The sequence below is a fragment of the Centropristis striata genome, chromosome 23 (genome assembly GCF_030273125.1).
Source record: "Centropristis striata isolate RG_2023a ecotype Rhode Island chromosome 23, C.striata_1.0, whole genome shotgun sequence".
Lineage (NCBI taxonomy): Eukaryota > Metazoa > Chordata > Actinopteri > Perciformes > Serranidae > Centropristis > Centropristis striata.
Window position 1 is genome coordinate 13,820,618 of NC_081539.1, and position 15,856 is coordinate 13,836,473.

General features: G+C 40.2%; 1 protein-coding gene across 1 annotated transcript in view; it reads left to right on the forward strand.

The window, feature by feature from the left end:
- Nucleotides 1–15,856, forward strand: part of LOC131962034 (collectin-12-like) — a 45,173-nt gene that overhangs the window by 15,968 nt on the left and 13,349 nt on the right. The window contains exon 3 of the mRNA XM_059326983.1: nucleotides 13,671–13,793. Coding sequence (XP_059182966.1) covers nucleotides 13,671–13,793 — 123 coding nt within the window. The remainder of the gene's footprint in view (nucleotides 1–13,670; nucleotides 13,794–15,856) is intronic.

A 15,856-nucleotide genomic window follows, 5' to 3' on the forward strand; every position in this document is an offset into this window, starting at 1 on the left:
CTAACGTCTTGACTTCACGCTGCTCGGAGGTAGAAGAGTGTGCCATGCTCATGTCTGGAGTGTGTGTGTGCCTGGACAGACTGTGGCTGAAAAACATCCTCCTCTTCCTGACCAGCGGCGGGAGAAGATGCCTTGTTGTCATTCAGACTGACAGACCACGCCCACGCATCCGACCGCAGACGTGGCGGGCCACCCAGAAGGAACTCCAGCACCCATGATGCTTCATAACAGACGGCATTTCCATTTCCATTGTTACCCACCTCAGAGAGCATCCCATCCGCCTTTAGATCTGTTTTTCTATTTGCTGACTTCGGAGGGAAAGTTTATAATTGAACAGTCTGCATGCGGTTGCTCTCAAACTTGAATATGAATCATTGGTGCTGAGCATTTCATACAAGAGATCATCATTTTCCATTCTAAAGTTTCCACTTTCTGATACTGACATTATATGAAGTAAATGGGTTTGTGTTGCCCTTTCGAGCATCATCTTATCAATGTTCGACCTTTATTTTGAAGACACTCTTATTTTGACCTTTGATGTCAGGCTTAAGAATGTACGTTACTTCCTGTTTGTTTTATAAAGAAGTTCGCTAAAGCAGTTGCCACCTTCACATCGTGGATCCTACAGTCATGCAAAAAAATATTAGATATTATTAAATGTTTTCTCTAATTTCTTGTTAATTTTAATGCCTGGCACAACTAAAGGTACATTTGTTTGGACGAATATGTTACTTGTTACTCAATGTTGTTCAATGACAATAAAGTTGAATCTAATATAATGATACCAACAAAAATAGCTCATAAAAGCTGGCCATCTTCCATGGTTTTCTTTATAATAACCAAAATCATTACCAAGAAAACCATTCAAAATGGCTAGATATCAGCTCTTAAATTAAACTCTTATGAGCTATTTTTGTTGTTAACATTATATTTGTCCAAACAAATGTACCTTTAATTGTACAAGGCATTAAAATGAACAAGAAATTAAAGAAAACAAGGGTGGTCTAATCATTTTTCCATGACTGTATGTGTGGATTGCATACGGCAACTGCTTGGGCATCAAAATAAGAGTCTCTTCAAAATAAAGAACATTAATAACATTAGGGGTTTAAGAATCACCTATAAAGTTAAACAAGTACAAGATAATATGACCATTTTTCCCCCAAATTTGCATCCGTTTTCACCTTTTTGAAACTGGATTAATTCAAAGCCCTTTAAGACAGTCTAACCACCTGACAACTCACACACCGCAGCCGTATTCATGTTTTACAGCCCTCCGTGTTCCCTCAAAGCCACTGTTAAATGATAGAGCTTCTTATTACAAACAACCCTGAAAATCACAGAGCGGCTTTCTCCGCTACGACCATAATGTTATACCGACGTTACCCACAAGCGACACCAGAGCAGAAACCAACAGGGCTGGGTAGGAGATGTCAGTCCACAGTGGAAGAAACACATCCAAAGAACAACTCCGGTGTAGGCCTGTCCTGCGTCCATATGGCGGCGTCAGCGGCGGATGCGGCCAACATGGTGATGAGTTTGGCTGATGTGGGCACGGCCTGTAAAAAGAACTGTCCCACTGAGATTTCCCTCCAACCGGCTTTCTGTCAAGTATCCCAAAAATCTGCACAGCTCTTTAAAAGGCCTTCCTGGTTTTATCTGGCAGCACCTCAGCAGAACAGGAACTGTAGTTCAGTGCATTTACATTTCAGACGCTGTTTTAGGAGGACATAAAGTGTGACAGGAGACTTACAGCAACTGAAGAGTGAACTATATTCGGCCTCTTTGTCTGCTGGATATTTTTAGTTTTAGGTGTTTCAGGAACATTTTAAAGTTGTGTCATTTTGTTGCTGTCATTTTGTGCTGGAACAGTTACAATATGGAACATACTATATATAAAAAATGGAGGTAGTCCAGAAACACCCGTCATCCATCAAGGACATCCACAGCAAAACACATGTTTGCTGGTATCAGCAGGTATATAAAAAGTTTTGGATACAGAGTAAAAGAACAACAAAAAAAGGTTTTAATGCCTGATATACCAGTTTGTGGTTTATTATTGCAGCTGCTCATCAGAGGGAAAAAGTAACGTTATTTATCCTTTTCATGGTTTTCTCCGACCGGCGACATTTTGCTGTTTGTTTTTCTTTGAAGTGCTTGCCAGTGCTCTGTCGGCTCTCTGGGTCTTTGTAGTGGTTTGCACGTTTTGACTGGCACCTGAAGCACCCAGCGGGTGGCGCAGACATCGATCAGATGAGGTTTCGGAGATGGAAACTCAGGTTGAAAATAATGACTGAAGGAATGACAGATTCCCAGATTTTCTTGCGGTGCAATGTCAATTGAAAGGAAACATAATTCCAATTCATATCTGTATGGTTTGATTGTGCAGTGTTCCACTTTGTGATCATTTCTTCCTGTTGAGTGGCAGCTGACTGAAGACAAACAGCCTTTGAATCTTGTTTTTCACTGGATAAAGTCTTTCTGTTGTTTTTCTTGTCCTGCTTTCCTGCATTCTCACTTTGAACTCTCTTCTCCTCTCTGCTCATGGTGTTGTGTTTCCTACAAAAGTTGAGCGTAGGCAGGCTATCAAATTCTGGATGCTAATGTGATGGTCATTAACCATTGGGCCACACACACACACACACACACACACACACAGATAAAAAAAAGAAACACACACAAACTTTCTAGAGAGCTGCGATGTTTTGGGGTGCTTAAGCTCCGATGTTTTGCTTTGTAACTAAAGCCAGAGTCACTCCGTCGGGCCCCAAATCCCAGAGCTGAGTAAGTCCATTCCCGCTCCCCATTCCATTGTTGATGTAGTTTTCTGGAAAGACGACCTGTTTGTGTAACTGCAGCGAGCGCTGAGTCTGTGCAGAGCGGTCCGGGGCCTCCAGGCTCGTGGGAGGGGGAAGGGGGGAAGGGGGGAGGGCTGCAGGGCGGAGGATGCTGCCACGGCCTGCATGCCTGTCTGACCGCAGCTCATCTGAGAACATTTTGTAAGTGTTTATTTCTCTACCTTTACTATCAGTCGGTGAGACGTCATTATGGCAGGATGAGGAGTGGGCAGTTTGGCCGGCTCTCTGTCTTTCCAGAGATATTTGCAAAGCTGAAAGACCACTAGAGATTCTGTCTGTTCAAGAAAATAAACAAAGAAAATAATCTAAACCAAGAAAACTTTTTGTATTTAACGTTTCTCTCAAGATTTGGCTCTCTGGTTAGAAAATGACCTGGGATCTTTTTAGGAATGGGCGTTTGGAAGAAACCTGCCAACTTGATTATCTATAACATTAACGATCAATTAATGGATTAATCGCTGCATGCATACATGGGCAAAATAAAAGATATATATCCAGTACTATGCAAATGCCTGTTTTTATAACGGATGCTTTTATTTTGAAAGGACGAAAAGTAAAACTAACTCACGTGAGATGATACTGTAAAGATAACGTCAAGGACTTCAATGTTTTATTTTTTAGACTGCAAAGAGGTATGAGGTTAGTTTTCACAGTAATCTGGTATATTTAAGTGTGTTTCGTGTTTAAATAAATTTGGGATAAAATTAAAGCTAGTAATTCATGCTAGCAAGGTTTAATACAGTAAGCTAGTTTTGCTCAAATTGATACTCTTGTATTTCTGTGTGTTTTATAATTGTTATTGCAGCTTTCAGTTTACAAACTGTAGCTTTATCAAACTTAATACTCAGCTCATTGGTTTATTCACGTATGGCCGCAGAATCGATTAAAAATTCCATGTGATTGATCAAATTCTTAACGACCATTAATCAATCATCGATTAATTATTCCCATTCCTTGATCTTATACATTTGACAATTCAACCACGCAGGACATTTAATTATTACATGATATAATTAATTATCCTTAATATATTTTCACATTAAGCTGCACTAATCAGTGTTTTTGTATTATCAAGAAATCAGCTGACTGTAGTGTGAAAGTGGACGCCGTGTAAAACAGAACAGAAAAGAAAAATCGGAATTTATATTTACAAAAACAAAACGTTATCAGTTTGAACATGAATTATATTCTCTTTGTACAGTTTTCAATTGAATATATGTCACAAAGGATTAGCAAATAGACAACATCCCAACTTTTTGGGAATCTGCGTTATAAAATCAACTTCTCCTCTACTGAGCATTTAAGTCGTGTTTCCATCAACAAATTTCGATAAAACTTTGTGGTTTCTGAGTTTTTTCGAAAAATAGTAAATGTGATGAATGGAAGATGGAAGCGCTTTTTCTGAATAAGTTCTGACGTAGCGAACATTTAACTCAGATGACTGATCAGCTGTTTCCGCTCTGCTGGAAAACCCAAAAAGGCTACTTCTTCTCCTGTTTCCTGACGGATTAGCCTACAGCAGTACATTACACTGCCATCTCTTGACCAAAGTACGTTTATGCAGCTTCAGAGCTTATTTGCTCTGAACCAGTTGATGGAAACCTCCCTAATTCGATATTTCTTTAATGCAACATTCAAAACTTCGATGGAAACTCTTCTCAGGACATTCTCAGGACTTTATACAGATGCAGGTCCCGAGAGATGGAACTGAACTGGGCAAGAAGGCTTTTATATTTTCTGCCCCGTCTACCTGGAACGATGTGCAGTGTTACTTGAAATTGACACATCGTGTAACTCTGGGGGAATTCAAGTCAACAAAGATCAATTGGATCTTGTGATTGCACTGTGTAATCATGTAATCCAACTCTTGTTTTTCTTGTAGTTTATGACGATGTCTTGTGTGTTTGGCGTAACCAATTTCCCCTTGTGCTGCCGTCTTGGCCAGGTCACTCTTGGAAAAGAGGTTTTAAATCTCAATAAGGTTTTTTTTACCTGGTTAAAGAAGAAGAAGATTACTTTATTAATCCCACAATGGGGAAATTCAACCTCCGCATTTAACCCATCCTTTTTTACACACAAGTGAACACACCATGCAGTGGGCAGCACGTTACTGCGCCCGGGGAGCTGTGCAGGTGGGTTAGGCACTTCTGTCCTGTCAGTACCGGGATTGCCTAAATAATGGATATTGATTGATTAACATAGTTTTCCAAATGTAGTGGAATCGAAACCAAATGGCGTATTTCCAGTAAATGGCAACTTGTCCGAAACAAACAATCTCCTGTCGTGTGCTTGAATGTGTGAAAGGGCAACTCGAGATATTGTCCAGAGTTAATGTGAGAAAACGTTGCACAACTGCAAACTCATCCGTGCAGACATCTTGTTTTGCCAGCATGTGCAGTACAAACAGTGCAAGTTTCTTTTAACACTAAGTTGCTGGCTGATAAAAATGTTCATGCACTCAATAAGCCAAAATACAACTACTGTATTTTAAAAAGCCCATCTACTTCTTCCCTCCTCCCTTTAAAAAATGTGTCTAATGTAACCTCATAAACTTGTCACTGGATCAAAGCAGATCTTACTGATGAATTTGATCTTCATGTAGAAAGAAAGCCTCAGCCCCGCTCCCCCACAGCGAGGCGGCAGACAGTTGGAGCCGTGGAGAGCTGCTGGATGCTGCAATCTTGGTTGCCTCATAATTTGACAATGCCTTTTGTTGGATGTGGTACAAAGCTCAGTCAGGGATATTCTTTTTTTCCCTCTCCTTCCCATTTTTACGTGGATGATCTGGCCCATGTCACAATCCCTGAGAGGTTCTTGGCTCGCTGTGGACGATGTGACAGAGGTTACTGGCTTTTAGAGATCATCCATCACTGCTTTCTCTCCACCTCATAGAACTTTAAATCATTTTGCTTTCCCTCTCTCACATATTCTCTCACGTTTTCTTCAAATTGATCCCTTTAAGGATTGGCCTTGTCCTGCCTGTCTTCACTCATCTTCTCACTCCTCCTTCATTCCCTTTTATAACCACGAGCATCATGCCTGCCTGTCTTATATGATAGAGGCGTATGGTTTCCATCACATGTAATAAAAGAGATGGAGCCTGAATCGGGCCACACAGGGAGCCGGGATGGTGTCGGTTTACAGCAGGGCCCCAGAGCCATCCCATGAACTCAGAACCCTTTGGCCCTAATTCTGCACTTCCTCTGATTGCATCATTGGCAGGTACGGCCTCGAAGTGAGCGCAGTGGGCATGCTGTAGGATGGAGTATATTCTCCAAGCTGTTAAACAGTCAGTTATGAGGCGAGGTAACCATGAAGCCAGGACCTCCACTTCGAGAGAGCGCGTTGTGCATTTGCTGTTCATATTGTTCAGCGTATTCTCTTGTGTTTCTTGTGAATGTGTTTCTTTAAAGGAAAATCTATCCAAAAGTACAACTACAGGAGCTGTTAGTGATGTCATTTTCATTTCTATATCTTTATTTTATTGTTTGGTAGTTCCAGAGTTTTGCATAAAGAAATCTAAATCACAAAAAGTGCTGCTTTCTAGGAAGAAGTTGCAGTAAGAAATCACCCACTGAGCAGACCATTTGATTGTTTTCAGAGTATTCAATGTTTAACAGCAGTTATCAGCTCATAAGGGCAAGTAGGGGTGGACTCAACCTTTTAGTAGGTGGAGAAAGTATTTTTCAGCTCATTAAATGGGCTACTTTATTAACATGTTTAGATTTGGCGCCCTCTAGTGACCATAGTAATTATGTACGATGTGAAGGTGGAAGTGAAAGCAGACAGGAAGCAAGGAAACATGGTTTAAAGTGCAAAAGGGCACTCTTCGTGTCCTAGGGTGAAACCAAAAGTAAACAATGTTATTTGTTTGACCTGTCCACCACCACTCCCACCCTCCAGAAGTGCAACTTTTGTGCTTTATACTCCGCCTGGGTGTTATTCATAAATACTTATTTACTACAACCGCTAGAGGTTGGGGGAGGACAGTCTAAAAAGTAAATATGGATTGTAATGAGCTACTCGTGGAAAAGATCTTTTGTATCATTTTTTCAGCGGAGAACAGGATAAACACCCATTAATTAGTGTGATAAAGGTTCGATCTGGTGAACTGAGATAGAAGTTACCAAGACAACATGAAGAAAAGTCTGTTCACCAAGGGAACATCACAAAGCATCACAGACTGCTAGTATTTTACTCTGAGAAGATCCAAAAGGAAGCTGTTTCTTTAAAAAAATGATTTATGTCCACCAACAATGAAGGTCATGCACCAGTACTCTCCTTCACACACACACACACACACACACACGCACACACACACAGGTAGTGCTGCAGCACATGATTTAGTGCAGGCCACCTCACCATGCCATTGAGAAAGCTGAGCGGTGTATGACTCATTCATTGAGCCATCATCATCTCCCTCCTGACTGTAAAACATCTTGGCTTAGATTACAGTGTATCAGAGATCTTGTAAAACTGAAACTTAAATCTGTTTGAGTAATGAAGCACAGATGCCATGAAAGATGAATGCCTTTTAGGAAAAACAACTGGAAACAAACAATTTCAGCATCCAGAAAAAAACTCATTTCACAATCAGCAGAGAGACTGTTGGGTAATAGCAGCTGCCCTCTGTTTTTGTGATGTAATAAAGACTTTAAGTAGAATTATTATGCAAGTGTGGTATATTTTGAGGTGTTTTTTAGGGCAACTTATTGCTCCAAAAGAAAAACTGGAAAGTTACGATGATAAATGGAGCAGTTTTTTTTACTTTACTTGAGTTTTCTGATAAACTTTGACTTAAGTTGAGGCTTTGAGGACTTCTTCCACCACTGGAGTTTGCCTTGAACTCCTCTCTTTGTCTTTGGTGCCAGGTATAATTCGGTGATTGCCCTCTTGGAGTAATCTGCACTCTGGTTCCTGGAAAGGGGTTTGAGTGTGTGTGAGGCGAGGCTGGGATCCAAATCACAGTGTGTGTGACCTCAGCTCACAGCTTTGTGTTCTCATCCGTTACTATAGCGTCCCCTCTGATATTTACAGTAAATAAACATTGTCTTTTAATGAGCACTTCGCCGGCCGTGCTTTGCTGCAGAAATCATTTTGGCATTTCTTGGACACTGACAAATGTCCATGTTGAAAATGGAAAAGATGATGTTTGGGTAATCTTTTGTTACCAGAACTGAGGCTGGTGAAAGACACAGACTTGAAGACACTCAATTATGACGGAGGTGGACAGTGTCCGGATCTTATTTCAGCTAAGAGGTTTTGCAGAAACAATGGGTGGCTTTATCCATCTGAAACACACAATGACAAGAGAATCCATTTCCCATTTCCCACTGGAGTGTTGTTGTTTTGGACAGGCTCTTTGTCTTTGTAATATTAGTTTTGTTTCGCTATGAGCAGTAAAAGTGTTGTTGTCAGCTCGTGGTCTGAGCATCCTGAATGTTGGTAGTTTTTGTGGTTGTGGTCGGTCAGATCCAACTGTGTCTGACTGAAGGGGAAAGATGACGAATCAGAGTCCGGTTTAATGACGAGCAGCCAAACGAAAAGAAACAGAGTCTCTGATGTTAAACTGTGAACAAGGAGGTCAGTGTTCACTTGTGTTTTTCCACCGTCTGCTTCAAGTTCTCTTCTTCCTAATTTTGAATATTTAATGAAGAGTATGTCATACTATAAGCTTCTTTTTTTAACTTTATGACCCGACTCAACATGTAGCCAAACTTCATGTGCTATAAACCTCAAGATATTTTATCCGTGTGTGAGGATTTGTGCATCTGGGGCCTGTTAGTGTGACAGATATTTGAGAATGTGTGAAAGACGTTTGTCCTGTCTGTGTCTTATCCTTCTGGCCTTTTGTCATGTAAACAGACAGTTAGGATTTCTTGCTTAAAGTGTAGCGCTCCTATATAATTTTTGCAATGCATAATGTCTTGAGTCCTGTTTTTAGCATTTATGTTTATTGTTTTGAAACTAAATCAAATCTACTATGAAATCACTTTCAATGTGACATAATAGTTTACAAAGCCACATCTCATGTAAGCATGGTTTGGATGATTTGCAGGTTAAAAGACCAAGTTTAAACTCAGCTAAATTTAGTTGAAAAGTGAGCTTTATAGATGTCTATAGTTACATATAACCTTTGTTTAAAAAGGACTACAATGTTGACCTTTCAACCTGTAATAAGTACCTACTTCACATTGAAATTAAGTCTGAAACGAACAACCTAAACAGTAGGTACATGGTGGCTGACAGTAAGCAGTATGTAGCATGTATTTTAATATTTTTTTGGTAGCAAATGCAACTTCCAAGTAGGGATGGGCATTTGGAAGAAACCTACCAACTCAAGCATTTATATCATTAATGATGGTCATAATGGCTTTAAGTTAAACCACTGACCTAGGTTTAGGGCAAAACATGGTAAATGGATTGGTAAATGGACCTGCACTTATATTGCGCTTTTCTAGTCGATTTGCGACCAATCAAAGCGTTTTACTCTACAGACTGTGCTCATTCACCCATTCACACACACATTCATACAGGTGGCAGAGGCTACCCTAAACGGTGCCACCTGCCACCATTGGGAATTCAGTCACACACCGATGAATCTAGCATCGGGAGCAATTTGGGGTTCAGTATCTTGCTTAAGGATACTTTGACATGTAGGCTGCCACAGTCAGGGAATGAACCACCAATCAACCGATCAGTGGGTGACCACTCTGCCAACTGAGTCACAGCCGTAAAAACGGGAAAAACTTCCTAGTAAGGAGTTATAAAACACAGTTTAAACAGTAAATAAATGTACGTAAATGCCGGAAGTGAAGTAGTAACAAGAGTCATGTGACTACCGCAAGTTACCTCAAAAATGTGATTCACGTAACTTACGTAAACAACATAACTTAAGTTTAAAATGGTCTGCTTTTGTTTTCACACCGGACGCGAGCCCCACTCTCTTGGGTGAAAGTCCGCCTTTTGTTTGACCACCCCTGCCTCCAACTGAACACGGGAATCCGCCGTTTTTAAACTTAGCTTGGCTGTCAATCACTACTACGTCAGAAAGATGGCAGCGGACACATTACAGCAGACGGTGGAATACAGAGACATAGCTCGTTTTTCGCTGCCTGTACACACAACCTTTATTTATGTTTTTGACTGGAGAACATGCTGTATAATTACCAGTATTGAAAACCTTTAAGCCCAGTTTTATGCATAATGTAACTCACACCAAACAATAAATGATTGGCAAACAGCTTCTTGAAGAGACAAAACCGAGCCCTGATATCCTCACTTATGCTGATGACATACATGTTTATAGAGCCATAATACCAATGTTGGAAACTTTTAAGCCCAGTCTTAAGCATAATGTAGCCACTGATGTTAACCCACTCAGACAGTAAATGAATGGCAAACAGCTTCTCGAAGGGACAAAACCAAGCCCTGATATCCTCACTTATGCTGATGACATATATGTTTATAGAGACAATTTAATGTTTATAGAGACAATTTAACAAAGATAGGAAGCACGGATGATTGGCACAAATGTAGTAAACACCAATATTATCCTGAACCTTCACTCAGCATTCCACGTCCAGCATCTGTGTCTTCTCCTTATTTGTCCTGCTCATCCAGGAAGTAACCCGCTGGGAAATGAACAGCAAGCAGGTCACAACCCCTGATAAAGCCTCAGACAGCCCACTGGAGTGTCGACACTCGGGGAAGAGATTACAGCTGCTCCATCTGATGTCTCGTAGAGGAGCTGTGAAACTGGATTCTCTCCTTTGTTGTTGTGTTGTCGGCCATGTGTTTCGTGTTTTGCCAGGTGTCATCCACATTTGACAGCCAAAATTCTCCACGTGTCCACTTAGCATCTGAACATCATCAGTCAATGTGCACTGAGATGGAAAAGCCTTTTGTCTGTGTAATAGTTTATACCCTTACAAAGTGTTTTGGTATCATTTCAGTGCAGCAGATTTGTAAACACTGTCAGCCTGTTTGGGTTGGAACAGCAAATTTGGGCAGCAGCACTTTGATTACTGTGAACTGATGAACTGATATGCTTGCTTTATTGTGGAAGCATGCATGAGCTGACACTTCAAACATGTCAGCAGCTATGAATGATTCAGAAATGCAATCATTTATCGTGGCTGTATTCCCAGAGTGCACTCCTCTGCTTATAGTTAAACCGGTGGTGGCGAGGGAAGACTTTGGTAACTCCTCATACACAGCTGTGTTAGCAGCTTTGTGCTTAGTAACTGGCTCCACACCCAGAGCTGGAGCTGTGCCTTTAAAAGACAAATGTCTGTCACGCATTTACTCTTGTTGATGCATTTTAAGGAGCCCATCGGGGCTTTTTACACAATTTAGATATGAGTATCAGACCTGTTTTAGAGCTGTAAAAGTGGTAGAAAGTAGAAAACAACACACCGCAAAGATATTTTTCGTCCTCTCCGTGTTTTCTCAAGCATTTCTTCTCTTTCTCTCGACCTTTTTCAAAACTTCTTTTGTTCCCACATGATTCTTGCTTTTGAAGATAAATATTCACAGCAGTCACGAATGTTTGATTTAGTTTATGTTAAGTTGTCATGCTCTAAGATTTATTTGAACATCTTTCAGTCCAGCTTAATGCAAAAAAAAGAGTACAGATGGACTGTTATTTGGCCGGAGAGGCGCTGGTGTCATCTGTGTTGGCAAAGAGTCCAAACTCTGAAAGTATGACGTTAGAACCCATAAAATACTCAGTTCAAAGCTGCTATGATCATTGTCTTTTCAATATTAGCAATTAAATGACTATATGTAATCCAAAGAACCTGCTTGCAGTGACAAAACCCACAGAGAATTGTCTTGAACCCTAAACTAAACTCTTACCAATTCAGCAGTCAATTGAGCAGAAACACAGCAGGCAACTGTTTTCAGGAGAAAAAAACAAAACTAACACCAACTAAAAGTTAACTAATTGGATAACGTAGTGGAGCATTTAGTTGCTAAAGATCCAGACATATCCGGAGTTGGTGGAGACCAAAAATTGAGTAAAAAGAGAGTGAAAATTGGATTTAGATATGTTTGGTCACCAAAAATAATTCAACTCCAAGTGAATGTGGATGTTGCTCTGTATCTGCTGGATGTCTAAATAGACAATTGTTTCCTAACACATTCGCCATCTAAACTTAAAAGGTAATAAGTGTTGTGTTTATGGCTTTTGATGCTGCCTCCAAGGGACTAAATTAAAAAGGTTTAAAGATATCAAAATTAAGACAAGTGTTGATTTTGTACTTAAAGGTTATAGCCTGACTCATTTTTGAGGCAGATATTTGACTGAGAAAAAAGTAGCCTCTTTAAAATTAAAAAATGAGATTAAAACAAACAAACTGTTTTTTAAAGAACTATCTGCTAGACAAAGAATATAATTATCACACTGTTTCTTATTTTTTCCCACCTATATAATTTATATTTCTGTACCGCAATAAAGTGCTGCAGGAATGAGTCCTAAGACCCAGGAATGAGTCAGCATTTTTTTCCTGTGGTTTACGTATCTTAAAAAGACATTTGCTAACATGTGGTTAAATGAGACTTCATAGGTCGTCAGAGACATTAAATACCATTGTATTGTTCCTTTCAGCCAACATTTTGTATATGGATTATGCAAATGAACAAACTTTGATGAGCTGTACAGTCATTTTTGGGAAAACGGGGAGTGCAGCTTTAGGCATGTGAAGTGAAGTAGGTCTGTTTTGTGGCGGTGATATCATTTGATTTGGAAAAGAGTCAAAACCATGGAAGGATTAAATTTAAAACCCTTTTAAACTCAGTCAAACCTTGCCCATACTTTTTACCGTAAATCTCATGTTCTGCGAGACCACCTTCCAGTAGAGGTCTGACACTTGGTGATCATTAATGATCCCTTCACACCCATAAGAACCAGTCAAGTTGTTAACTTTGGCATCTAAACTCCCGTTGAGCCCCCGACAGCCAATCAGCGCTGCATTTTTAATTTATTAAAGCATTACCTCATGTATTAAACTAAATGTGTGGTGAAATGTTTGGCGCTAAATGGTGCTGGCTCTCCACAGGTTGATGAATAATGCTCATGTGATTGACTGGTTTCCAGATGGTGACGGTCACTCTTTGTGCTGCCATGTTGAATAACAGCTAGTCCTTCATATTGCAAATGTAAAGTGAGTTTCATTCCAGGTGCATGAAAACCAGAACCCCCCCCACAAAAAAAACCTTTCCACACACACATATACACACTTCCTGAATTGAAAATGAAACGCAGCTGTGTTCCCGTCAGCACTGTGGATCTCGCCACTCATCTGTCATGAAAGATATGCTCGGAAAGAAATATTCCACAAGTGTCCCCACCAGCTCTTTAAGTTTGACTCCAAAGTCAACTGAAGCTGCAAGAAGAGAACTTAAAAAAGGTGCAGAATCACAAAGAGGCATCTTTTAATGTTGCGTACATGGTTTACATGAATCTTTGTGTGCTCGAGAGAGAGAGAGAGAGAGAGAGAGAGAGAGAGAGAGAGAGAGACTGAAAAAGAGGAAGTTTGCTGAGTGAAGGCTGAGTTCAGGAAAATAAGCATGTCGTTGAGTGTAAACAAATCAGTGGGGGGGATTGTTTTTGTGTCCCCTGCCCCTTCACCACCCGGGCCCTCAGGGAACTGCTGGACTCTTTAATGTAGACTCCAGGCCTGTTTGTCCAGATGTGGGACTCCTGGACATGGAGAGTCCCGAGCTAACACCAAATTCTACCCACATGTCCTTTTTAGACCTCCAGAAAAATGTCCTGAATCATGTGATCTTTGTTTTTTTTGTACACAGGGATCCAGGAGGGCACCCAGTGCACTAAGTGTAAGAATGAATGGGCGCTGAAGACCTCCATAGCTCTGCTATATGTGCTGTGTACGCTCCTCACCATCGCTGTAGCTGTGCTGGGATATAAAGGTAGGACGGCTCAGTGAACTAAACTCTACACTCTCTTCTGTCACTGTGATCTGATGGGCAGATGGCAAACATTTGTAAACATTTCTTCAATGATGCCATTTGTTTTATAAAAATGTTAAAATGGTTTGCATACAGTGTGCTGAGAGATCAGGCGTCCAAACACATCACTTTCATCGTTTTCTCTTCATGCTGCCAAGAAATAAGAGCATTGCTGTTTAATGAGTGTATGAGTTCACTGACAGCTTGTGTGTGTTTGTGTGACAGAGAAGTCTTCATCATAGCAAGAGTGCCCTCCTGCGTGCTCACCCATGGCATGAAGGCAATAGATCAGTAATGGAAAATATGATGTGGGATCACCACACCTATAAAAAGAAAAATCTGCTGTCTTTCTCTCAGAAATCACATGTGCGCACAGATAAAGGGTTAGTTCTACCTAACAATTACATTTTGGGACATACCACCCTAATTTGCTTTATCTGTATGCTGGATATGAAGCCTGCTGATGCTATAGTGGATGCTGTAGTGGAAAAGTTGAAAAACAGAGTCAAGTTTTTGAGAAACACAGTTCGATGTCACTGTGGTGGCCAATCACATAACCACAGGGTCAGTGAGAGAGTACAGTAAACATCCATTGCTACCCTGGGACGGGGGCCGAAAACAACTTCAATGCAGAAAAACTTTTTAAAACTATGAGGGTGAAAAAGCACAACCACTTATCCCAGCGGACTCATTGGAGCAATTCTGCAGGGAATTTGATTGTGTGTTTCCTGCAACAAGTACCAGCACTGTGACGTAAAGCTGCCTTCAAGTTGTGTTTGGAAATGTCAAGATCATAAAAACGCTCTGACATAAAACAATTGTTAAATATAAAGTGCACTTGTGCTGCATGGGAGTTGAAGTTCACAACAGGGGTCACATACTGATGCACAACCCTTTGGCTAATCACCACATGACTCCAGGAAGTTGCCCAGTCCAAGAAACAGTCCAGCATATATTCCCCAAAAACTTTTCTTCAGTTGTACAGTTTGAACAAAATGTTAATTTGTGAGCTTTTGGGGAAATGGCATGCAGATTTTGCTACCTTTAGATAGAGTCAGGTTAGCTGCTTCTCCCTGTTTTCTATTCTTTACGCTAAGCTAAGCTAGCTGGCTAATGGCCGTGGCTTCAAATTTAGCACAAAAACTGTTCCATGACTGACAGTATGTGCATATGGATATTTGGCATTATTTATTAAGGTTTTTGCTGTTGTCTCAATAAGATAGAGTTGAATAGAGACAGTGCTCCACGTGTCATAAGGGTGAAAACAAACTATCATTCTCCATTGACTTTGTATTGAAGTTCAGAAGCCTCCTTTTTAATTTTGTCCACTAACAAAAAACTGATTAATGGGCGAAAGCTGTTGTGTGGTTAAATGTACTACAAAAAAAATAAAGAACCCAGAAGCTATAAACTGCCAAACCAAAAAACTGAAGTTTTTAAGAGGACAAAATTGGATATTAGCTAATATATAAGCTAATATAGCTACATTAGCTTGATAACAGCCAACTTGTCCTTTCTGGTAGATAGTGCTAAAATAATCAAATGATGTGTTTAAATATAATAGTTTAAGCTAGAAAGAAGCATTTTGTTAGTGTTTCAGTCCTTGGTTGTCTAAAAGTCTGTATACATCTGTATCCACTTTTGTCCTCTTAAAAGTTTTTTTCGGTTCAACAGTTTATAAAAGCTTAGATCCTGGTCCTTTTGGTTGGTAGTACATTCTACCACACAGCAGCTTTGGACCATTTTTCTGTTTTTTTACTAGCAGACAAAATTGTCAAGGAGGCACAGTCTTTCAATACAAAGTCAATGGGGGAGATGGTTTGTTTTGGGGCTTAAATGCGCTCCGTCTCTAGGGGGTTGTGTCTTAAAATTCATCATTTGTTTCCACAAACAAAGACATTGCATCCATTATTTTCCATAGACATCAATGTCAACACTTTTTATGGGGGTTATTATCCAATGAAAACTGTTCAAAGTAACTCTGAGCAGCTCAAAGCAAATATTTTTCACCACAAATTTAATTC